The 25,637-nt window shown below is 23.2% G+C and overlaps 4 protein-coding genes across 6 annotated transcripts; 3 read left to right on the top strand and 1 right to left on the bottom strand.

Moving 5' to 3' along the window:
- Nucleotides 1-3,014: 3,014 nt before the first annotated feature.
- Su(dx) (Suppressor of deltex) lies at nt 3,015-10,094 on the bottom strand. 2 transcript variants are annotated; one of them, XM_011502785.1, is made up of 12 exons: nt 9,667-10,094; nt 8,854-8,993; nt 7,518-7,997; nt 7,073-7,445; nt 6,729-6,960; nt 5,937-6,238; nt 5,063-5,305; nt 4,807-4,966; nt 4,464-4,738; nt 4,129-4,354; nt 3,940-4,036; nt 3,015-3,309 (listed from the first exon to the last, which is right to left on the bottom strand). In XM_011502785.1, exons 2-12 carry the CDS (start codon nt 8,927-8,929, stop codon nt 3,137-3,139), a joined length of 2,637 nt encoding a protein of 878 aa, XP_011501087.1. In that variant the 5' UTR covers nt 8,930-8,993; nt 9,667-10,094; the 3' UTR covers nt 3,015-3,136. The 2 variants fall into 2 exon arrangements, with proteins under 2 accessions (XP_011501087.1, XP_011501088.1); XM_011502786.1 differs by having other exon boundaries at nt 9,853-10,094.
- A 724-nt stretch (nt 10,095-10,818) lies between these two features.
- On the top strand, nt 10,819-13,230 carry LOC105364764 (RNA-binding protein NOB1). Its single transcript, XM_011502784.1, has 6 exons — nt 10,819-11,035; nt 11,171-11,303; nt 11,373-11,581; nt 11,826-12,258; nt 12,330-12,664; nt 12,944-13,230. The coding sequence occupies exons 1-6, from the start codon at nt 10,964-10,966 to the stop codon at nt 13,196-13,198; spliced, it is 1,437 nt and encodes a 478-aa protein (XP_011501086.1). The 5' UTR covers nt 10,819-10,963; the 3' UTR covers nt 13,199-13,230.
- A 5,810-nt stretch (nt 13,231-19,040) lies between these two features.
- Nucleotides 19,041-25,254, top strand: LOC105364763 (ribonuclease P protein subunit p40-like). 2 transcript variants are annotated; one of them, XM_011502782.1, is made up of 6 exons: nt 19,041-19,348; nt 20,583-20,727; nt 21,404-21,568; nt 23,528-23,653; nt 23,929-24,109; nt 24,846-25,254. In XM_011502782.1, exons 1-6 carry the CDS (start codon nt 19,202-19,204, stop codon nt 25,204-25,206), a joined length of 1,125 nt encoding a protein of 374 aa, XP_011501084.1. In that variant the 5' UTR covers nt 19,041-19,201; the 3' UTR covers nt 25,207-25,254. The 2 variants fall into 2 exon arrangements, with proteins under 2 accessions (XP_011501084.1, XP_011501085.1); XM_011502783.1 differs by lacking the exon at nt 19,041-19,348 and adding an exon at nt 19,770-19,790 and having other exon boundaries at nt 24,846-25,253.
- LOC105364762 (uncharacterized) lies at nt 21,575-23,166 on the top strand. The gene has a single exon (XM_011502781.1). The coding sequence runs from the start codon at nt 21,601-21,603 to the stop codon at nt 23,164-23,166; it is 1,566 nt and encodes a 521-aa protein (XP_011501083.1). The 5' UTR covers nt 21,575-21,600.
- Nucleotides 25,255-25,637: the final 383 nt, after the last annotated feature.

The raw sequence follows: 25,637 nt of genomic DNA, 5'->3' as shown, positions 1-25,637 counted from the left end.
ATAAGTTTCTTGTTATTTAAAGACAAAATATAATAATATAATTAAACTATCATTATTTGTGTATGGGAATGATTGAGAATATGCAACTATTAATTTTAGTACAAGCATAAAAATTATAATTTCACCTTTGATTCAAATAAAATCAGAAAATTTTATTAAATTATCTACATAAACCTTATTTAATTGTATAACATAAAAATTGAAAAATAAAATGTTTCAAGAAATGTTTTACTTTAATTGTAAAATTATTTTATGTTAAAACTACATGTTTTCAATAACAATAAATTTAATTTTACTTAAAGTCAATTACATATTTATGGAAAAAATACTGACTACAAACTATATTGCAAAACTGACATGATATTCCTGGTTAAAAAATCTGAAATTGAAAATAACTTGTATTAAAAATTATAGTAGCTTCATTGGTACTGAATAAATTTGATACTTATTAAAATGAAAAAAATAAAATTTGTATTAAACTAATTATTATGTAACATGTATTTGGATAAAATTTAAATAATAATTACTTAAGCAATTAAATTTTAAATACTTGTATGAAAGTTGTTTTATTTGAAAAAATTGTAAGTGATATGTAATTATATTTAATAATTTATGCATTTCATCAATGTAAATGATTTTAAAATAATTTTTTTTATTTTTATTAAATTATTAAACTAATTTTAGTTCTATGTTCTTTTTTATCATAATTTAAATATTTTTCAAATTATTTTCAATATACTCTTTTAACCAGTACTTTGAATTATTTGAAGGATACTTTTATACGTCGCTTTACCATTCATCTGTTTTAAATAATCACATGCTTATTGAAAATTCAGGCTTTTTTATAACATTCATTTTTCTCGTATATACATTCTTATATACTAGCGGTAATATTTCTTTTTTAAATCAAGGAATTATACTTCCAAGTAGAACTCTTTTAATTATACCACTAGTAAATTTTAATATAAGTATCAGCTTTTTGTATAAGATACGCTACTATACATTGTTCACGTATAGAAACACGTACATTATATGTCAGGTCATTTTGTAATAGCAAATGTAACAAAGGTACGAGATTTCACTTCTTAAAAATTCAATAAATTATTTTCATTTGTGTACTAAATTGATGTTACAGAATATTTCTTGATTTATGATCAATGCAATTATTCATTTTAATTTTTAAAAATGACCCATAGTAATCGAAAATCGTGTATTATAAATATTTTTCGTTATTTGACTAATATTATCTTTTCCATTTTTTTTTTAAATTTATAATTATACTGATTATTTTAGGAATGAATGTGGTTACACTGTGAATATTAATTTTATTTTTGCCGCAAATATACATACCCTTTAATAACTTTGGTTTTTTATAAAAGAAAAATTAATTGAAAATTAGTTTCATGAGTATGAATATGTATAAAATAATCCAACTATATTGTTCTTATATCGAAATAATTTCAACTGTTCCAGACAGCACATAATCATTATTATGTCATTTACGGTATAGCGCAAATATAGTTCAACTACATAAAATTTAATTTTACATAATATATCATTATTGGTTATCTCCTTTTCTGAGACCATGAAATTATAGACGAAAATTTTATTTTAATTAATATTCCTAAGTATTGAGGATAAGTTTTATATAATTGTATTTCAATAGGAACCGTTTAATATAATTACTTTAAATATAATTTATTTAAATAAACTAAGTTTAAATAATATAATTAATGCTATTGAATTTTTATAAGCCTTGTATCAAATTCTGTGTGTATTAAATACATTTTCAAAGGTGTATATAATAATATATGATTGTTTACCCTCAAAATAACTTGGAAATATTTACATAATATAAAAATTATGAAATCCACATATATTTAAAAGAAAAATATCTATTTTAATAATTTTCTAAAAATTTACATTACTTTTTATGTTATGTTTACACTTAACGTACAATAATTTAAACATGATTCGAAATTACTATTTATCATATGCGATATAAATATTTAAAAATTTTTACATGAACAATAATTTCGGTATATAAATACTTTTAACTTGAAAACAAAAATGAAAATTAATTTTAAAACATAATCATTTTTATCCAAAGCTTAAAACGATAAGCCAATTTTTTGTACCAAACAAAGAATTAAATAAAATAAGGATATTCGGAATCATACAATTCTTAACTGTGTACAAATAGCACTAACGACAGTCGCTTAATTTAATAACTTTATACACATCGTCGCAAAGGAACAAGGAAGAATATAGTGGTGGCTTCGCTTTACAAACATCGACTATATATATTTATATACATGTACATATACGCTATATATCTCGTGTTTTTAAAACAAAATCCAATCATTCATCATGGGTTAATACTTTTACACGCCCTGTCATTTGGTTTAGTAGTTATCAAATCGCAATCCATATACTTTGATACATCTGAGTAACGTGACTATCTTTTTCAATAACAAATTTTGAATTGTAAATTCATTGGATAAATCTTAATTTACATGCACTTAAATATGGAAATGAGAAAGTAATACTCTTTCATTTAGATCACATAATTGCATGTTTACAGGTTTTATGTATATTTTATTTTTCCATGTATTCAATTATACATAGAAATTGTTCTTGTGTGCTCATATGAATTTTTAAGTATTTAAGACTAATGTTATCAAAAATGGAGTATAATTAAAATTGTTAATTAAAAATTTAAATAAAATTTATTAATTAATTAAAATGTATTAATTAATTTATTAATTAATAAATAAAAACATACAAATATAATCGATTTTAATACAATCATACTTGTAAATTTATGTTTGATATTATTATGAATAACCAATCATTATCATTTTTTTTTTAAATTATCTATCACTGATAGCAATGATAAAGCAAAATTTTTATATAAATTCCAATATCTTGAATTGAGATTTTAGTTCTGTATCAAATTATGTAACAAATTAAATAATTCACTACTGATTTAAATCATACTGAACTTAATATTTAAATTCACAAGAATTGAAATATATTACATAATACAAAGTTCAAATTACAATGAAAGAGTAACCTTTTGCTTTGAGAAATTTAAACTTAAAATATTAATCTACACAGTTAGTGATGGGTGTTCTTACTCTTGACCAAAGCCCTCAGTTTCTTCGATAGCATAATTCAATTTCTCCACCAGTTGATCATAACTTTTATAAGGTGGTAAATCAAGCCTGTTAAAACACGTGTGTGATCTTGGTAGCCACGTATCCTTGCCAACTTTCTCAATGCAAAATCTTTGTGGACCATTACTCCCTTTTGTTTACAATTAGTACACAAAAATAAACATAATCTTAGAAAATATTAATTCAATGAATTGTAATATAACAAGAAATAATAGCATTTCGAATAAAAATTACGTTTCAATTTTCGAAAATATTATACAAAATAAATATTTAAATTGATAACATTAAAGATTTTTAGAAATTATATATATGTATAGAAATGATTATACATAATATACTTGGAACACATATTTAAGTGTAATCCAATAAAAAATATCATACACTGTATGAATTATCAATATAAATGTACTGAAAAAATATTCTTATAACTTAAAATACATTATCAAAGTACATGAAAATTAATTTAAATTTATAATATATTATAATATATTATAATAACTATTAAATAATTAAGTAATTAATAAATTTTATAATCATATAATAATTAAATCAATATAATAAATATAAATAAAAAAATTAATATAAATATAAACGAAAATATATAATAAACAAAATAAAATTTATAATGAATAAAATATATAATTTATCTTTATATTTTTAATAATTCTTATTAAAAAATTTTTCAAAACAAATTAAAAATAGTAATGTTTTATATCAACTGAATTGTGAAAACGTTATCTAAAAGTAAATTCCAATTTACCCATTAATTCTGCAAATCCACCAACAGGAACTCGACATGTTCCAGTAACAAATTGCAACAATCTTGCCCGTTTTTCATTATCTGCTGCTCTTACAAACTGAATAATAGTAATAGTAAATTACTTAATATAAACTTTCAAAATAATTTTACTTGTATTTCTTAGTAATATAAATTCAAATGAAAACAAACCTGCCAAAACCATAATACTTGCTTACTATTGCGTGTATAATGTCTGTATATGGTATTTCTTTGCCAATCATCCACATCGATTTCTTGCATACCACACAACATAAGTTCAAGTTCTCGTTCATCAAAATACTTTAACCATTCTAAAGGTACAACAGAATTAAATCCTTCCAAAAAAGCTTTGGTTTGCTCTTCAATGCCTCGTGTCATTCGCCATTCTGTCATTAGCCTATAAGTTTGTAGGTTAAATAAATTGATAATAATAAATATATATTTTTTATTTCAGTATAGATTGTACCAAAATTCGACTATTGGACACGCTTCCGAACTAATTATACCTTAAATATTCTTCTTTATTGTCTTCAATAACTTTAATTTTATCTCCACCATCTTTTAATTCATGATGAATTACTTGACCAAGAATTTCAAAATCAACACTATGATATAATTCAAGACCACATTCATCAATATTGTTTTCCTTTATCCAAATAAGTGATTTATAAAATTCAGGATCAATGGATTCAATATCTTTCATTATTAATTTTTTATTTAACATTCGTTTGTAGAAGGGCATTGTGAATCCACTATAAATAAAACGTCCGTGATAAAGTGCCTAAAAATATTAAAATGAATATTTTACATGTTGCGAAATTATACAACTTTAAAATTTTGTTAATATACCATTGCTATAAATCTTCCAATAAATTTAAAATAATTTAAATGATCTGGATTTACATAAGATGCTGGATTTATTTGTAGACTATAGTTGCTTTTGTTAGCATATTCAAAAAGACAATACATTGGATTAAGAACTTCATGACTTAGAAGAAAAAACCATTCTCTGTAAAAAAAATAATTATTTTAATATTTTGTATTCAATTTTTAAAAATAAACTATCCAATTAAAATAAACTTATTTGCTTGCATTCATGTCTTACCTTGATACACCACCATAATCTAAACCTTCTTCTCCTTTAAAAAGTATATACAACCTACGTCTAAGAGCGAAAGCTTCTGCATTCATTATTTGGTGATAAGAGTCTTCAAATAACGTTTGTCTACTAACACTAATTTTAATGTGATTAGGAAATGCATTCGTTTGACACAAAAAGCGAAATTGAGAAAGCTTCCAACGGAATGATCTTTCATATGCTCTTGGCACTCTACACATTCCCTTTGGTCTAAAGTAAATAAAATAATGCATTTCAATTAGACACATTTTAAAATATTTGAAGGTCAGGAACAATGTATTGTACAATGTATTATATTATGTTACAAATATAAGATTTTTATTATTTTCAATAGTTATATTTTATTCATAAAACTTAAAAAACATTGTAAAAATTATGAAAAACTTAGATTATTCATCCAATAATATTTATGAGACAATAAATCTTCGAAATACAGTAAGATTCGTTATACAGTATAAGCTAATGAATTGTAATCAAACAAAAATATTAATTTTATCTGTGAATATTTATATGATAAAAAATAATAAGAATGAAATTTAAAAAAATAGTAAAAAGAATATAGATCAAACTGAAAATTAATATTAAAAAGAAAATTTTAAAAGTATAAAATATTTGATAATGTATTTTGTAACTTTATATAACTATTTCTAAAAAAAAGTATCATGTCATATTTTAAAGATTGAAATTAAACATAATTATTAAAATAAGTAGCTTTTAAATATTTTATAATTATATGTATTGTAAATTGAAAAGATAGAAAATTTTAGACAAATTTATTGCTTAATTACGTACATTAATTTGCTTTTAAAATGATGACAAATGCTAAGAAAGAAAAGTATACCCATTAGGCACACCCGGCCTTGGATCCTGGAATGTTGTTGTCCTCGTGTTATGATCGACAAAGTATCGCATACCATCCTCGGTCAGCCGAATCTCCCAACCATACGGTAGAGGTGGCTCGTCCATTGTTTCCTGACCCTGTGTTCGTGGATCCTCCCATTGCGTCGTACGATTCTTATGGTTAACGTAATATACGCGACCTTCCGGCTGTCTTCGTCGCTCCCAACCAGCAGGCAAAGGGCCCAGACCATCGTCTTCATCGGCAATTGACGTAAATGGTCCTGCTGCCATAGCTTGATGCGACTGAATAATATAAGTATTTCATGTGTACATTTGTAATTTAAATAAATTTTAAATTAAATACTTATATAGAAATAAATTATATATAAATCTTAGACATCCATATTAACATCAATATTTTATTTTTGTTATTTAAATAAATTTTAAAATAAAAAGAAATTTTTCTAATAAAAATCCTTCTAATTAAAAAGTTATACCATTTCAAAAATAAAATATTGATGTTAATATGGATGTCTAAGATTTATATATAATTTATTTCTATATAAGTATTTAATTTAACTTAACATCACTCAGGTCATAAATTCGTATTTTAAAATAAATATGTACATTAAAAATAGCAATAATTAACAATAATTCGAGGCTTATCTTTGTTAATTTCAATCGTGAAATTCATTTTATTTAAGCTTTAATTTAAATACTTAAAAATATAAATTTATGTATTGAGATTTTGTAAATAAAACAAACAACAGAGTATACAATAGAAGATAAATACCTGTGGATAAAGAAATCGTTGATTTCCTTGTTGAACTACATACTGTCTCTCACCCTGCCACTGTTGATAATGCTGCAATCTTTCTGAATTTGGTCTTTGCCAGGTAGTACTTCTTGTATTGTGATCTATATAATAAATTCGTCCTCCCATATCTCGTCGAACTTCCCAACCTGGTGGTAAAGGTTGTGGTCTCTCCCAGGATGTGCTACGTGTATTATGATCAACATAATACCTAAAAAAATTTGTATAAAGAAATTAGATTTATAGAATCGTATGTTATAAAATTTCTATATAAATAATGAATAAGAAAAATTTTTAATTTAATTGTTATTGAAAATAGTCACCTTCTGCCATAAACATCGTGTCTCATTTCCCAACCAGCCGGTAGAGGTTCCTCCTGAGGTAGGTTTTCAACTTGGTTAGTTATATTAGAGGAACATGGCTGTGCAGGTGGTTGAACCAATGGTAAAAAACTTGTTTCTGGTGATACGCTGTCACCTGCTGTGCCATTGTTATCACTGCTGGTAGTACCATTTGAAAAAAAAGGAGTATATACTGCTATAGCTCTACTACTACTTGGCTCAGTATCTGATTGACCAGCACTGTTACAGTCTTGAAAGTTATTTGATGAATTACGATACATCAATGGTTGAACAATCATAGAAGGCACTACATCTTCTGTACCTTGTGATCGCATACGAGCTCTGACACCATCATCTATGATATTTATTTTTCTCAAAATTATATTTCTTATTTTATATAAGTTTTATAAATAATGCAATTACTAACCAAGAGGTACGGTGGTTGGATGAAAAGGTGGCGATACAGACATTTGACTTGTATTACCAAAAGCAGGGTGATCATGTCGTAGATGAAATGGAGGAGCAACAGTATTCATGTCAATTTTAAGCCTATCAAACAAGGTGATTAAATCACCAGTTTTAGGTTGAATATACCCATGTTGATTTCCTGACAATAAGTCTAGAGTAAGCTCTAAATTTTCCAATTTGCCATTATAGTTTGATAAAACATTATAAAGAGAGATTTTTTTTTCACCAATCAATGTATCTTTACGAAAAGAACTGTGATCTAAAAGACGAAAATGTAGATAAGAGTATGGTGTTACTAAAACTGTAAATTCTTCATTCCATTTTGGTTGTAGTGTTGACTTAGATACTTCAGTTTTTCGTGGACTTTTATGATCCACTGATAATTCTATGTACGGATTAGGTTTTAAAAAAAAAGAACTTTTCAAACTTGCTGTTTCAACTAGAATAATAAAGAAAATACATTTAAAATATTTACCTATTAAAATCCAATTTGTATTAAAAAACAATAGAATTAAATTTTATTAGTAAATTTTAATTATTAATATATACAAATAAATATAAGTAATATTGAGTTCATATATTTCATATATTATTTTTTATACTTTATCGGCAGTATTCTTATTTAAAACAATAAGAAATTTTTAAAAATTGCATTAAATTTTTTATTATACTATAAATAATCAAAGACTATATAATAATAAGGTAAATGTTATTTAATAAAATATTCATTTATCACCTATTACTAACATTAGATTTTCAATTATTTGTCTTCCATAAATTATTTATATATTAAAATATAAATTTCAAATATTTTCTTATTCAAATACTTTAATTATATAATAATAAGTAGATACTTGAACATATTTCAAATATAAAACATTTTAATAAATTTATTTTCAACTTCTTAAATTATTTATATATATAAGTTAATTCTTGCACCCATAATAGTTGTTTTAATCTAATTAATTTTATATTAAAATTTAATATTATTCTTTATAGTTTTTGTTTATTCTTTAATAATCAGAATGTATCTTATTAAATAGATTATTAATAGTATTTAATTATTTCCTATATCATTTATATAAAATTAAAGAAAATCTGGAATCTATGAATATAATTTAAAGTATAACCCATAATTGTATAATTATATTTAAAATTTTAGAAATATAACCATAAGTAAATATATTCCAGAAATATTACAAATCTGATTTAATAAATGTTCTGCAGAAAGCAATAAAATGTTCACATTATATTTCAACTTATAATTAAAAAATAATTAAATGGTTTAGATTTACTTGTAACACTGAGCTGATGAAATCCTGACATTGATGGATCCTCTTCACATGTAGACATAGTAAATTGTTGGATCATCTGGTTCAATTTACCTAATGCAATGACTCATAACATTTTTACCCACTTTAAACTGCATCTGCAGCTGAAACAAACAGTTTTATCACGATCAAAATTGTTATTACCTAATTATAAATGCAAGTTATTAATAACAAATTTTAATTACATTTATTGATGGAAAAGAGAAATATCTCTTTAATGAATTATTATATATATCCATTAACTATAAGAAGTCCATGTAAATAGCATATAATAAGCATAAATTCCTTAATGAAAGAAACTTCAAAGCTTAATATTAAAAATCAATTTCCACGATTAAATGTTATGTATTTGTAAGTTTATTTTAATTTTTCACTATTAACAGTCTGATAACTAATTATAAATCACTCTAGTTGCTTATAAAATACATCCCTCGTTCCTTTGTTTTTTTTTCTAGATAACAAACTTAATAATCGCGTATGTATATAGTGATAAAGCATCCAATAATAAAAAAATTTTTCATCACCATATATGAATTTAAATATTATGTAGATGTATGTAATTCTTAATTGCTAAACAAGAATGTGTATCAATATTATTACATCCTAAAAGTTCAACATAGTCAAAATGTTCAATTTGGTGGTATTTAATTAACGTATCGACGCATATATAAATTAATGAAACTCCTTTTATCGCTCGTGCGTATGTACATTACACGTAATAAAGACGGTGGACAAATGACAAAAAAGGCATTCCATTAATTCTAATAAAAAACAAACCTAAAGAATCGTTGTTATGAATGTTCATACAGTCAACCCACAATTTAAGGGCAGCAACGAAAGAAAAAAATGTAGTAGAGAACAACAGCAAAAGCTACTAGATAATTAAGCACTTGCATGTCACAAGAATGCAAGGTCAAATTACACTGATTTTTTCCTCTCTAACGTTCAACAATACAAACGAACCTTCATTTCCCTAAAATAAATGTACGTATGCAAGGAACACAATAAGCCTTGGTGTGGTTACGCGATTCACGTTATAATGCGAATATCTACTATTGCCACTTTATCATCATTGTACTACGGCCACCATCTTGCCATACGTCACTGGTGTAGTGCATTTAATGTGATGTATACACAGTTAATGGTCCAACGCGGACTTTCGTGTGGATTATGTGATGTAGCTTAATACGTATTCATGCCAGATCTTCTTACATACGCATGCACACTTTCTGGCATGGACCGGTGTGCGTAAGTGCCCCCTCGGAGCCCATATGAATATTAACGTTTAAAAACGATTTTTGGTGGAAACTTCGAGCTGTCTGCTAACCCTATTTTTAATATTTTTTTAATAATTTAATTGTTATGACTTTGATCTTTTGTAATGAAAAATCATTATATGGCATATTGAATTTTATTCTTTATTTATCTAAATAACTGCTTTAAAAATAAATAATTCATTTTATAAAAATCGCGTTCAAATGTTATACAAATTTTATAAAAGAAATACCTTTTTAATTACATCACAGTTTTCATTACAATAAATGAAAAACTTTGTATGTGAATTAGTTAAAGATTTATATCCATTATGTACAATATTACCTTAAAATGATACACCAGCTGTGAGACGATGTCATATACTACACGGTTTCCTCCATATTCCATTCGTTAAACAAAATTAATTTAATTAAACAATTTCAACAAGCATACGGATACGCTGTTTTTATAAATTATCTACGAAACTCTTATTATTAAAATTAATACTACCGCTAATTTTAAATAACTATAAAAATATAAGCGTTATTTCGAATTAATTATCGAATTGTCATTAATAACTAAATTAAAGAAATTTAATTTCTCAAAGATTGTTTTATGTTTTACTCGTGTTTAAATCCAATATTATTTAAAATTAATAAATAAGTTTACACTTTTATAGGAATCTATTTTTCGTTGTAAAGATAGGGAATTTGAATAAAGTACACAATTTATGCAAGATTTGTATACTGCTTGTATATAACCTGATAGTCATAAATATCAGTATCAAGTCAAACGCATGTTTATACTTTTTTATTAAAAAATGTCTTTAGAATCAAAGATTGAATATTTAATAGTAGATACTAGTGCATTTATTAAGAATGCACCTTTGCAGGTATTTATATAATAAAGTTTATCGTTATTTTGTACGGGAATTATGTAGTATACATTTTTAGGTTAAAATATTTCCAAGACATTTTTGTACAGATTTTATATATTTATGTAATGAAAACCATTTTTCTTTCTTCAGGAAATCGGTAATAAAATTATAACTGAATCAAGTGTAATAAATGAAATTAAAAGTAAAAGACAGATTAAACGTTTAGTTGTACTACCGTATGATCTAGAAGTGAAGGATGCTTATTCAGAAGATATTAAATTTGGTATTTATCAAATAAAATTTATAATAATTAATAAAATTAATAGCATTTATTTATATGTCATATTTATAGTGACTGAATTTTCAAAAAAAACTGGTGACTATAAAAGTCTTTCGTCAACAGATCTTAAAATCATTGCACTTACATATCGTTTTGAAAAAGAAAAAGTAGGAATAAGTCATTTAAAGGAAGAACCTGAAAAAAAGAAGGAAATTATTTATAATAGCATACTTCCTTCAAATGATCATCCAAAGAATATTATTGGATTTTATATGTCAGAGGTTTATATAATTTTATTATAATATTTAATATTTTTGTTTATAAATTATTAAATAAAGATATATAATAGCTTGTAAATTTATAAATTGTGTTTAAAAATCATTTTAATTTGTGTCTTTATTTATACTTTAAATATAATCTTTATTGTAACATATTTTAATATTTTGCTTAAAATTTCAATACATAAATTCTTTTAAAATTTTAATAATTTATATAGGTATATATATAATTTTTATTTTATTTCAGAAAAAAGAAATAGAAAAATTAGATAATGAAAAAGTTAGTGATATTTATGAGTATGAAAACGATTGTACAAAGATAAATGGCAATATAGAGGAAGAAACTAAATCTCGAATATTAAGTGAATATTCAGACTCTTCCATTTCAGACGAAGAGCATTTAGTAGCTGCATCAGTAATAAGTAATAAAAGTAATACAAAGTCTGATTATAAAATAGCTATGTCCGAAGAAGAAACAATTGAATTTAATAAATTAAATAAAAAATTTGAAAAACTCCAATGTGACCCAACAGATTTACCAGTTGATTGTGGAGATATACTTACCATTGATGATATTCTTAAACCCATAAAAATTAATTCAAAAATTCAAAAATCAAAGAATGAAGTTGATCAAGAAGAAATTTTAATTGAAAATGATAATGAAGGCTGGATTACACCAAGTTTGTATTTTATAATTATTTCTACAAAAATCAAGTATGTTGATTATTCTGTGTGTATTAAATTTTTTTAGAAAACATATTAAATATAAAAAAACGTATGGATTCAGATATAGTTAAAGAAAAACCAGCAACTGTCGCATGTTTAACAATGGATTATGCTATGCAAAATGTTTTAATACAGATAGGATTAAATATTGCTTCATTAGAAGGAAAAGTTATTAAAGAAATGAGAACATTTATCTTACGTTGCTATTCATGTTTTAAAACAACAGGTATAGTTACAAAAATTTTCTGTCCACATTGTGGAAACAAAACGTTAAAGAAAGTAAACATATCATTAGATGATGAGGGCAAACAACAAATATATATTAATTTTCGAAAACCACTCACTTCTAAAGGGAAAAAGGTAAGTAATTTAATTTTCAATTATTATTTTGTATATTTATCAATTATTTATTTTTAAATTTTATGTTTTAAATGTTATTAATAATTTAAATTAAAATAAGGAATGTTGAGAACATTCTTAAAATAAATTTAAATTAAATATAAATGAAATTATATCGATATGTTATGTATTATCTTATTCATTTTAATAATTTAATTATCTAGTTAATAATATTTTTCGATTCCTCTAAATAATATTAAAAATTGCTTAAATCTAGTTGGATACTTTATTTTTTTATAGTACTCTCTTCCAACATTTCAAGGTGGTAAGCATGCTTGTAATCCAATATTATTTGAAGACCAGCCAATGCCAGATCAAAGACCAACAAAACTTGGTTGCACTAAAAATGACCCATTAAACGAAGATTATATTGCTGGTTATTCACCTTTTATACAACGAGACGTTAATTCACGAGCAGCAATACTTGGTATCAAATCTGGTGTCAAATATTGGATGAGGAGAAATCCTAATGAAATTAAAAAATATAGGAAGTAAGATATATATTTATTTTTATTGAATTTTTATATTATTTTCATTACTTCAAAATGAATAAATTTTAACCAAAAAAATTCAATAAAAGAACTCTTTGATATTTTTATTATTACACCAAGAACTATAAGTGATTTATCAAACTAAAAATAATAATATAAATATTTCTAAAAAATTATTTAAAAATATGTTATGCTAGTTATCAGATAATTCCGGATTTTCTTTACTTAAAAATTTCTATTATAAGCAAAATTTAAATCTAGTAAAGTGAGAGTAGTAAATACAATTTTTGTATATTCTCTGTACAATATTATGTACATTATTCTTATTGTAATATTCACAAATAATATTATTGATGAATAAATGTAATGAGAAATTTTAGATATAAAAGTAATTTTCTTAAGATGACCACTTTATTATAAATATATTTATACATATATTATAAACTTAATGTCAATATCTACTATTTATTTTTTATCAAAAACTGATATCAATAAATATTGAATTTATGTTTTAAAAAATTTAATATTATTATACGAAACATATAATTTTTATAAAATATTTCTCTTGATTTCACTAGTTGCATTAAATTTTAATATAATGTATATATTTTTTTTATTGTTGATAAATTAACATCAGTAATTTGTACACAAACTTATGTTTTTTTGTATACATGAATTGTAGATCCTTTATTAGCTATATTAAAAAAAATCATGACAATTTTTTTAACGAAATTTTCTTTTGACAAGAATTATCAAAATGAAATTCATTTGAGGATGATAGTACAAGCTATAAAAAAATTACATTACAAATAATAAGCACTATCTATCCTTAAAAATAATAAATCTGTTCAACTTTAAATACAGATTTGCATTGAAAAGAGTTAAAACAAATGTATAGAAGATTCAATCTATTAGAAAATACAATATTTGCTCATACATGATCTGATATTTTTTTATCTTTTATATATTTTTTATTCTAAAACATGGAAAATTATTATATAAGATATATAAAATTTAATTTTTATTTAAAGAATTGATAATCGTAATAATTGAGTTAATGTTCACATGATCACATTAAATGTGTGTAAGGAAATAGATATTGAAAACATTTTCACAATACCAGGATGAATAGAACATGGTAATTAGCTATATTTTTGCAATTATAGCAAAGTTTCAAAACTATTACTCAATTTATTAGTTTCTTAATACTAACAAGAGCTAATAGCCATGTTCAATTCTATATAATTATTTATTAGGAAAAATTATATGTTTATAAATTAATTGCCCTTTATTTTAACCTTTTTTTTAAATAACCTAATGACAAGAACTAATGAAAAATTACGTTTACAAAATTTTATCGCATTTGTTAGTTTTCGTGAATTCTTTAATTTCTGGCTTTGGTTTGTGTTAATTTCAATATATGAGTACAAGCTAAATCGATCCAATTAAGACTTTGATTTTTTTTATTTTCGTTGTTTATTATATCCGTAATAAGAATATCTGAAAAACGGCAGCTTATTTAAAGTTATATAAGTCACAATAATTTAAGATTGAATAGGAAATAATAGTATTGAATTATAATGATTGCATTAGTCATCGAGTAACTAATATATAGTATAATAAATACAGTAATATTGTTTATAAATTATTTAAAGAATTATTGTGCTTAATATAATACTTCTATAATCATTCTGATATAATTAAATGGCAAATTTATTGTAACAGCCATTTAGCAAGTATGTTTTTATTCTCTGGTCTATGCATACAAAATAATATTCGGAATAGTAGATTCCTTTTGTATGTTAAAAGTGCCTTATTTTCATCAATATATAAAGAAATAATTGTAATTAATAAAATAATTATTAAAAATGTTATCATGTTCGTCTAAATTTGTGTTATTTTACTTGACAATATCATTAATTTATTTGATATTCATAATAAATACACGTTCGCAGAAAGTCAAGTATTTTTTATTTTATTTTTATAGGTGAATGGATTTCTAATAAATATGTATATTAACTTGAATAATAATTTTATCATGAATCGAGCTCAATCATTTGCATTGCCATCAATGTAAAGGATGATTTATTAAACAAATTCTTAAATAAAGATATCAAAAATATATTAATGAAATTAATTTATTATAGAGTCGAAATATTAGCGTTACATTTATATACTTAATATTGTGCTCAATAAGTCTAATATAAGATTGTATTATTTAATTCTTAATATATTTTTAGCTGTAAATTGATACACACACGAATTTTTCATTATCTGTACATGTTACTCAGTCGCTTATATGATACTTTTTAAACGAACAAATTGTAACATTATGAGACTTCAAAATAAACTACAGCCGTCAATCGAATTGGCTCTCACGTGTCTTCCTGTTTTTGTGAAAATGATCCTGCGAGTTTCAAATAAAAATAAATGTTTCAAAGAAAAACCATCGTAATAATTTATTTCTTTGAACTAGTATTGAATTATTATCTGATGTTTGCAATTCGACAATTATGATAATTTCAAGACTCACTTTGGCATTGGCCCTACATCACCATATTACAGTGGATTTCATTTACTTATCCATCTACCTATATACTTTTTACCTCGCTCCATCTTGCACTTTTGAAAAACTGATCTGACTAGATTAGTGATCACTTTTCACCCTCGTTTGTCACCAAAAAAACTTTAATGAATAACAGTCTTGTCAAATTTATTTAGTACGTTAATAAATAACATTCCATAAAATGACAAACTGAGCAAACCTGTTAACTTTTCTTATGTACTGTTAAATTTGAATAATTAATTTTCAAAAACATGCAATAATTTGTATTGTAAAGAATTTTTTTTAAAAATAATGAATATTTTAAGGTCAAAAAAGGAATAAATATTAATTAACAAAGAATAAATGTTACATTGTAATTTTTTATGATGAATGTAATAATGATGGTATATTACAAATTATTTTTTTTGACTTTACGTTTTCAATTCACAAAATTTTGATTATATTTATATCAATGAAAAATAAATATTTTTTTTTAAAGAAAAATTTGGAAAATATAACAAATTATATAGATATTTAAAAAATATTTGGGTTTGCACACAACAATATATACACATGTATTTTTATCAATCTATAAAAAACTATTTAATATTACATGCTATAATTCAGTAGTATTATTTTTTGTTATTATTAATAATAATAGCAGTAATATTAATTTGTGATTGCTGATTTCTGTAAAAAAATATTATAGACAACAAAGAAATTCTCACTGAAAATAATATTGCAACCAATATTGGCATATAGTTTTGATTTAAAATTATAATTTTACAGTTAAAGATTTTTTCAATAAATAATAAAACTACTAACTGTATTAGCAAAACTTATCATATACTTATATAAAAAATTATTTAGCCCTGCAAATATTTGTTAGATTTTAAAGCACAGGTTTTTATATTTAATTGAAGTAAATTCATTTTTTTATTATTCTTAAATAGAGTTAATCGTTTACGTATTATAATAATTTGATATTTCATTGACTTGGAAGAAATTAAATATCTATGAATAAGTATTACTTGATAAAAACGATTCGATATTTATAAATTTGGATAAAGAACATATCGATCAATTTTTTGAAAAATACACCAAAGAATGTATTGTCATAGAAAGAACTTTCAGTGTAAAAATTTTTAACATTCTACGACAGAAAAATTAAAAAATTTAATAATTCATGAAAATAAGTTGGAATAAAGATATTTAGTAAATAAAAGAAAATGCATTAAAACTTAAATAAAAAATTCAACGTTATAAAGAAAAGTTTCTTCTCTCAAAAAAGCTTTGTAAATATTAATTTCATATTGATTGTTAATGATTAGTTTTACTTTAATTCTCATAATCTGATTATATAAATATTTTATTACATAATTATTAGTGTAAAAATTATATTTTATCTAACCGATTAGGTTGTTTTTTATGTAGTTTTTGGTTTTTATTTTCGAATCATATATATTTTGGGGAATAGATAAAAATATTTAAAGGTTTTTTACTATTTCTATTAAGATATATTTTTATTAAAACCAATAAAACTTTTAGATCGTTTAAAATATAATTTCTTTGAGAATTAAAGTTTTCGTGTATATATTTAAAAGCAAATATCGCGTATAAATAAATATCAACCTATTGTTATAAAAATATTTATAAGCATTCATAAATTAATAAATGAAATCATCGAATATATTTAAAAATTTTCTCGTATTATTCAAAACAAATTAGTTACTTCAGTCACATTATAATTATAACATAATTATGTTTTGAATTGATAATGAATGTTTTTATCTTTATGAGAAAGTATTAAGTTTTATAGTATCATTTAAAAGTTTAAAAAACAATTTATGTTTGAGAAAAAGTACAAATAGAAATAAAAAAAAATATATATACATCTATTTTTAATGTATATTTTTAATACATATTTATATTATAATGGTGATTATGTTGATATATGTCCACGTATTATTATTTAATATTAAAAAATTTATGTACATACATATATATATATATATATATATATAAATATCTATATACATTTAATTTTTAATACTAAATAATAATACGTAGATGTGTACGCAGTAAATATATATATGCGATAAAATATAGAAATTATTAAAGGAAAAAAAGTAAAGAAACATTATTATACTCACTGTGATAGTTTTATTAAATTATCCAAGCATAAAATAAAATGGTTGATATTAAAAAACAAAAAAATGAGTATTTAAAAATACGACATAACTTGAGAAATTAGTACATATATATATATATATATATATATATATATATATATATATATATAATTATTTTATATAATTATTATAATTTTATATGTTTATATATTTATATAATTATATAATTAATTACATTATTTTTGTTATTTTAAATACATTATAACATTATTATTATTTATATTAATAATACAAATAATAATGTAAAATAAATTATAATAGCAAATTTCTATCAGAAAGATATAATTAAATAATTTTATTTAAATTAGTTTATCTACTATAAGATTTTTTTAGAATATGATTTATAGGCATTTATTATATTGTTTAAATTAGTTTAATTCTAAACTATTATATTAGTTACTGATTCATATCTGATTTTTATATAACTTTCATATTTGTACATTGATAAATATCTTGAATTGTTTGAAACGTACTTATTTTCATCATACAGGAAAGACATGTCGGTTAATAAATAAATTTTAAACGTTTTATATATACAATTTACATTTTATTAATTTTAATACATGTGCTCAGTAAGTGCAATTTTCATTTATTAAAAAATAATATATTGTTAAATTTCTCAAAGCGTAACAATCAATAAATTTATAATGTAATATAATTTAATTTGGATGTTTTCAATTTAATTTAATGGATTAATATGTATAAATATAATGCATTAAAAATTAATATACATAAATTCAAAATTTGAAATGAATACGAAAGGGCTTAGTATATATATATATATATTAGTACCACTCAGTAAGATAAGTAAAAACCACTATTATTATATAATTATCAAAACATATGTATGAGTGCAATTACTATTTGCAAAACATATTAAAAAGTACTAAAAGAATATATTAGTGCGATAGTAAGATGAGTCATTTGTTTAATGTTCCTTGACGAATGAAACACAGTGCGTTAATAGAAAAGAACAAGATATATTACAAAACCCAAGTTTATAGAGCTGCGAGTTCGTATTGTAGATTCTCGCGTTAGTTTCAATTCTCTCACACGTGTTTTCTGATGAATATACATCGCATAATACATATTTTATATCGTTCAGCGCGTGCGCGTACGTAAACGACGTTTGTTTAACGTTAAACGATCATATCTATTATCATTTATTAATGCCTATGTTTTATATATTACTAGCAACAGGAAATTTGCAGTTATAGTATTGGATGATTAATAAGGATCTTTGTTTTTGCTGTTCAATTGCTGTTGAATCATGTTGTGTCCAGAGGTTTGGAACTTTGGAGCTCCACAATATAGTTTCTTTCATATTTTGAATTTAAACAATAATACAAATTCAATAAAAAAGAATATAAAAAATCGTCCGATGTCTACCATTAAAACACACTGCTTCATTCATTCGGTGGGTTTCTTTTATTTTGCACTTTTTGCTTAGTTGAGCATTTGACGCCGTAATGTATGGAGGGGCTCAAGGAAGTAGTGCGCCCCTCCACGTATTATACACAAACATGAACATACCCAACTTGAAGAGATTAAATAGTAACTGCTGGTTATAGCGCGCGTCGAGGTCTATTGCGCTTTTGCGCTTCGGTAAAGGAAAATGTTTTAATATACGTCGTATTTATATTATTTTACGCAGTCTCGTGAAGCTCTTGACAAAACATGTGTGTATAGTATTTTTACTTTCTCTTTTGTATATTATCCTTATACATAAGCGAGCATTTGATGTTTGTTACCAAAGATAATTCATCATTTTTTTAAAACCTCATTTGTTATTATTGATGAAGATATGCGGATTGTTTAGTATGTTAAATTTGTATATTTCGGTTTAATAAACAATGAAAGTAAGAAAGATCAATAAATATTATTTTTAATGATTTCATAATGATGATAATGCAGTTTATTGAAAGGATTGGCCAGACTTATCTTTGTTTTCTTGTTTTAATTGCCTATTTTTATTATCAATTGCCATTTTATAATTATTTATATATAAGATTTGATGTTAAAATAGCTTAAAAGAAGTTTTATTCTATTCAATTTTATATACTTACCTTTTGAAATAATCTGAGCTTTTTTTTATTCCATTAGCTATAAATAATCATATAATTTATTAGCTAATTTTTATTTAATTATATAATTTATATAAATGCATATAAATTACATACAATTAATTGAATGCGTATTTAAGTAAACAACTTATTATAAATACTTAATAAAATTATTATTCATATACGTAAATTAATGTATATAAAACTTTATTATATTTAGTGTATAACTTTTTTCTTTTGCTCTTATTATAATTAATATATCTAAATTTTTAAAATATAAATTATTAATAATTTGTTTTAACTTTCTTTATTAACTATTAATAAAAACAAAATTTTTTTTCCTACATCACTTCTATAATATTAACATTATTTTGAAACTACAATAAAGATGTAAACAAAAATAACGATGTTATATATTTGACAAATCTACATTTTTCCTAATCTTCACCCACTATAAATAAAGTATGATAATTCTTGTTTAATATAATTAACTAATCGTCAGATATACAAAATTACTATATATATATATATATATATTTATATATATTGTATTTATATAAAATGTTAATCATTTTGGATGATGACCAGGTATCTTTCGTGCTTCCTAATATATGTAGTATTCCTGAAGGTTTTTGCGAAAGCATTTTAGAAGATAGTGATTACTATAGAATTAATGGTCTACGTGCTGTTGAGTTAATTAACAGAACATTTATCAATTCATTTATCAAACAAGGTATGTATCATTTGAATTTATAAATGTCTAATAACTTCATAGAAAACGGTATTGTTCATGTATTTTGAAATAGCAAATTATAAACAAACAAATATAAAAATGCGTATTACTTTAGCTATTAGTTGCTAATAAAATGAATATTTGTGTAATTTTGTGATATAAAATATGTATTAAAAAACTGAATTTTAACAAATATTTCTACATATGCTATTTTACTATAATAAAATTTAACGATTTACTTAAAATTAGTATAATTCTAAACAAAAAAAAGTTTCACTATATATTTCTTTCTTATTTCGGAAATAAAAAGTATATAAAGATTTAAATATATATATAAATTATATATTTTTAAATAAAATATTTATAAGATAAAAAAAAACAAAATTTTATATATTCTAACAAATTTAGAATCGTTCTAAAAGGAATGTTAGTTTTTATATTAATTAATATGTATCTAAAATTGTATTTTTTAATTTATCTGAATATTTAATTTAAAATTTATTTTCCAAAACCATTTTTATTAATATACAGTAATAATTTACTTTAATTACATCTGTGTTAAAAATGGATATTTATTTATAAAACTTATTATTATATTTTAATTAAAAAATAACTATTTTAATGTAATTTAGAAAAGAATTTTATTCCAGTTGTATTTTATACAATTGTATTCCAGGAACATTTTCTTTGTTGACTGTTGATAAAAGATTAGATATTGACAACTTGATTGCAATAACGCCAGATGGTCATTTATGGCTTAATTTGAGGCGCAGCTGCTACCAGAAACTTGGTATAGAGGGAAAGCCGACTCGTTTTGAACGTAAAGAACACTCACGTTATGGTAAGTCATAAAAGATAATATAAAAATAAAAAATGCCTAAAAAACATCAAGTACCTACACTACAAGATCTGGCTCTGAAGTCTGTAAGCAAACTTGTCACTATGTATGGGGTAGAAATTGTGAGACCGTTAACAATGATAAATGCTCTTAATTCAAAAACAGGGCAAAAATCACTTCGAAAATTGTTGACATCTATGAAACATCAGTTAAGTTCTTGTATACCATGGCATTTATATGACAAGTTGGCAATAGAAACGCTGCGAGCAATAAAGAATCTTATAAACGATACAAAGAATAAATTCACAGAGAAAACAACTACTGCTATGTTCCAGATTAGTGCAGCTGCAAATTTAGCTAGAGTTATTAGCCATCCAAATTTAAAACGAATTGAATTTAGTGCATGGCCGAAAATCATGCGACATGTACTTTATGATTGTTTAAGCGAAATGACTGGTTTGGAAGTCTTAGATTTGGGATCTGGTTCAGTAGGATGGAGAACTTCTATTATTGAAAAAATGATAGTGCTTGCTGTCAGTAATATGAAAAATTTAACTTGTTTTACTCTGTGCTTCGACTGTACAGATCAAATCACTGCAACTGTTTGCCAGAACTGCCCAAAACTTCAAAAATTGGACGTTACAGCCTCTAGATCAGTAACTAATCGAATTATCCCGTTTCTATTGAAATGCCAAGATTTAAAGGAAATTAAATTATTTAGTACTTCTGTTACAGTTCCAGGATATGCTAATTTATTACTCAATCACTCTTGTCTTGAGGACATAGGAAGGTATGATCAGTTTGGCATTGCATTAGAATATATCCAATGGCATGTCAGTAATTTCGATAAGCCATTTAAATTGAAGGTATTTGAGTGTCGTAATATGAGTATACAACACCTTTATCTACTTGTTGAAATGTGTCCTTATATAAGAAATCTTTCAATGCTCAAAGATGAAAGAATTAATGATTTGTCTATTTTGTCTAATCTTATCAATGTTAAAGAATTGAAATTGTTATCTTGTGATTTTTATACTAATCGAGTACAAAAACTACTACAAATTATAGGATGTAATATAATTAGTTTACATTTAGAACATGTTGGGGAAATCGATCTTAGTGCTCTTGTTTATATTAGTCAGTATTGTCCCAATTTGAGGAATCTGGTGTTTTACAATTGCGAATTTTTAGCTATCAACTTGGTAGAACAACAAGAATTAATGGTATCTCCATTTAAATATTTAGAGAGACTAAAGTGCGTCATTGATTGTGTTGATACTCATTTGGAATTCATACTTTCACACTGTATCAATATCAAGTTTATTCACCTTGGATCCTCTACGGGAATAGGAGATGGAACTATTCATAGAATTTTTATGAAGAATCAAATGACAAAACTGGAAGAATTAAACATTTTGTATAGTAACGATTTATCTATGAATAGTATACACTTGTTCATGCAGAATTGCGAAAATTTAAGAAGACTTTCCGAACTTGAGAGTTGGGATGGTATTTCACAACAAGAATTGAAGTCATTTAGAGAACAACTTCAAATAAACAATGTTAATTTAGATACTAGTCCAACACTATCTTTAGCTTAATGATTATTAAGCTTTTATAAAACAAAATTCAAGCCCCAATATTTCCTTAATTACATTCAAACATCACATAGTTTTTATAATCTTACAAACTGTTGAAAATAATTTTTATAGTAACTCCCATTTTCATTTTTATAAAAACATTTAGAAGCTTTATAATAGTTTTTACAATATATATATATATATATATGAGAAAAATATTAAAACAAAATACCTTACAGAGACTTGATATATTTTTCTTTCTAATGTTACTAATTAATCATTTATATTATAAAATATATTATTTTTAATATTTGTTCATTGAAGTAGATCCTTTTTTTTAAATATTTTTTTATATTCGATTTTTTTACCGGTTTCTTGCTAGTCGTGAAAATCAATTTGAAAGCTTCAAAATTAACCCCTGGCAACAAATACTATGAAAGGATTTATACCAATCTGGATAAGATGCTTGATCTTACATTCGATGTAATAATATCATGGGATCCATTAGGTAAATATCAAAATTTCACCGCATTGTACTGTTATTATAATTAAAGCAACTTCAACTATTATTTTTATCAAAAATTTGTATTTTTTATATTCGCATTTAAATAATGATTATTACTTGAATCAATTATTTGATTTTGTATATAATTCATATTAATTTTGTAATTAAAATTTAAAATTATTTTCATTATAATCTTTTTTTTAATTAATGAAATTTATTATTTTACCTTTCATACAAGTACTTTATAATATAAATTATTATTATTCATAATTCTGTAGCAGAAAGAATTTGCCCGTCCTCAGTAGCAGCCTGGTTTGATAAACGTGGCTTTCCTGTTAACATTTGTCATCAGCAAGTAATTAGAAGATGTGAATACTCCCTTGAAATTCCAGCACTAGTACAGAATAATTATAAAGAATTTTTCGAATGGCTAGGAGTTTTTTGTATTGATGGAAATTTGTGAGTATTTATTTAATAAGTTATTTTTTTTATATTACTTTGAAATATATTAATTGTAAAATAATAATCACGATTTTAAAAACGCAACTTTCCTAAATATTTATATTATTTTATTTATCATTTTAACTATATAAAATAATTTCGTTAATATATTCTAATTTTATAATAATTACTTCTAAATGTTAAACTAAATGTTGAACAATTGTTAAAAAATTATTTATAATTGTTTAAGTATTAAATTAATCAATACTACTTTTTTTTTATCTAGAACTAGGTATTTTATGTAAACATATATATATAGCTCTATAATAGTTTAATAAATATATTTTCTTTATTCTATTGTAAATTTATACAAAAAATTTTTCTTATTAATACAATCATGCATAATATATTGTTATATATCAATATTGATAATTCATTTAATAACCTTTGAATCTGTAATTCAATTATTAAAGGATATTTTATATTTTATAAATGTTTATAATTTGCAAAGTGTTCATATAATAAATTTAGTTTAGTAGCTTTATAAATAGTAATGAAAAACTAAAATGATTGTACAAAGTGAAAGCAAAATTTATAATATAATTTTTTCATTTATTGATTTTAATAATGCATATATCAGTAAATAAAAATATAATTTTATGAAATTTACTACTTTAATTTATACAAAAATACAATTAAAAATAAATAGAAAAATTTATGGGCATTTACAAAATTTAAACAATATTTTTTATAGAATCAATGAGAACAAAAACATGGAAGCTCAGTATGTCAGTTCATATGAATGCCCTAAACCAAGAATACAAGTTGGACAAATTCAGTACTTACAATTTACGGGATTTTTTACACAAAAAAAAATCTTAAAGATTTATAATGCATGGAAAAAATATGCATTATTAAATAATACAATTTTGCCGTGGTGTACTATAGATATACAAGGATTTGTTGACAGTCCCATAAAACTAAATAATCAAATGGAACATAGCTTTTATACAAACGGAGATCATAGCTGTACAATTGCAATGTGTCCAAGTAATAATGGCTATATTTTACGTCAAAGTTTAAACTCAAGAAGGATGCCAAAAATTAAACAATAATACTTTATTTATCTACAGTTTTGTATTTTATGTGTACATAAATATGTAATAAACATAAGAGATATATAAATATATAATTTTTTATATTTTTATAATCACGTGAAAATGATGTTTATTTGCTCTATAAATGTGTAAAAAATAAAACTTTTTAATACATTGGAATTTAAACATTTTTATTAATCGATATAACTTCAAGATTGCTTCTATGATGTTACATAATATATGTAATCTTAAAAAATTTATGCTAAAGCGGATTTTGATAGCTTTTTTTATTTATAATATATTGCACAAATTTTGCTTAAATAAGCAAAAATATTAAAAATACTTTAACTAAATAAATTACAACATGCAAATAATTCAAATCTCAATAAACAATGATTCAAGTGATACTGAAATTCAATGGTATTCATTATTTTATACATATTAATTTT

The sequence above is a fragment of the Ceratosolen solmsi genome, unplaced genomic scaffold, assembly GCF_000503995.2.
Source record: "Ceratosolen solmsi marchali unplaced genomic scaffold, CerSol_1.0 scaffold15, whole genome shotgun sequence".
In the NCBI taxonomy this organism is placed as follows: domain Eukaryota; kingdom Metazoa; phylum Arthropoda; class Insecta; order Hymenoptera; family Agaonidae; genus Ceratosolen; species Ceratosolen solmsi.
The sequence above is the reverse complement of the archived record's forward strand: the minus strand, read 5'-3'. Positions and strand labels throughout refer to the sequence as shown.

Bases quoted from the DNA above. Each gene is read 5' to 3' on its own strand.
- LOC105364764 (XM_011502784.1), top strand. From the start codon at position 10,964: ATGTCTTTAGAATCAAAGATTGAATATTTAATAGTAGATACTAGTGCA. The intron at 11,582-11,825 runs GTTTATATAATT...ATTTTATTTCAG, and splicing joins TTGGATTTTATATGTCAGAG to AAAAAAGAAATAGAAAAATT. The intron at 12,259-12,329 runs GTTTGTATTTTA...AAATTTTTTTAG, and splicing joins TGAAGGCTGGATTACACCAA to AAAACATATTAAATATAAAA.
- LOC105364763 (XM_011502782.1), top strand. From the start codon at position 19,202: ATGTTGTGTCCAGAGGTTTGGAACTTTGGAGCTCCACAATATAGTTTC. The intron at 21,569-23,527 runs GTAAGTCATAAA...GTTTCTTGCTAG, and splicing joins TAAAGAACACTCACGTTATG to TCGTGAAAATCAATTTGAAA. The intron at 23,654-23,928 runs GTAAATATCAAA...ATAATTCTGTAG, and splicing joins AATATCATGGGATCCATTAG to CAGAAAGAATTTGCCCGTCC.
- LOC105364762 (XM_011502781.1), top strand. From the start codon at position 21,601: ATGCCTAAAAAACATCAAGTACCTACACTACAAGATCTGGCTCTGAAG.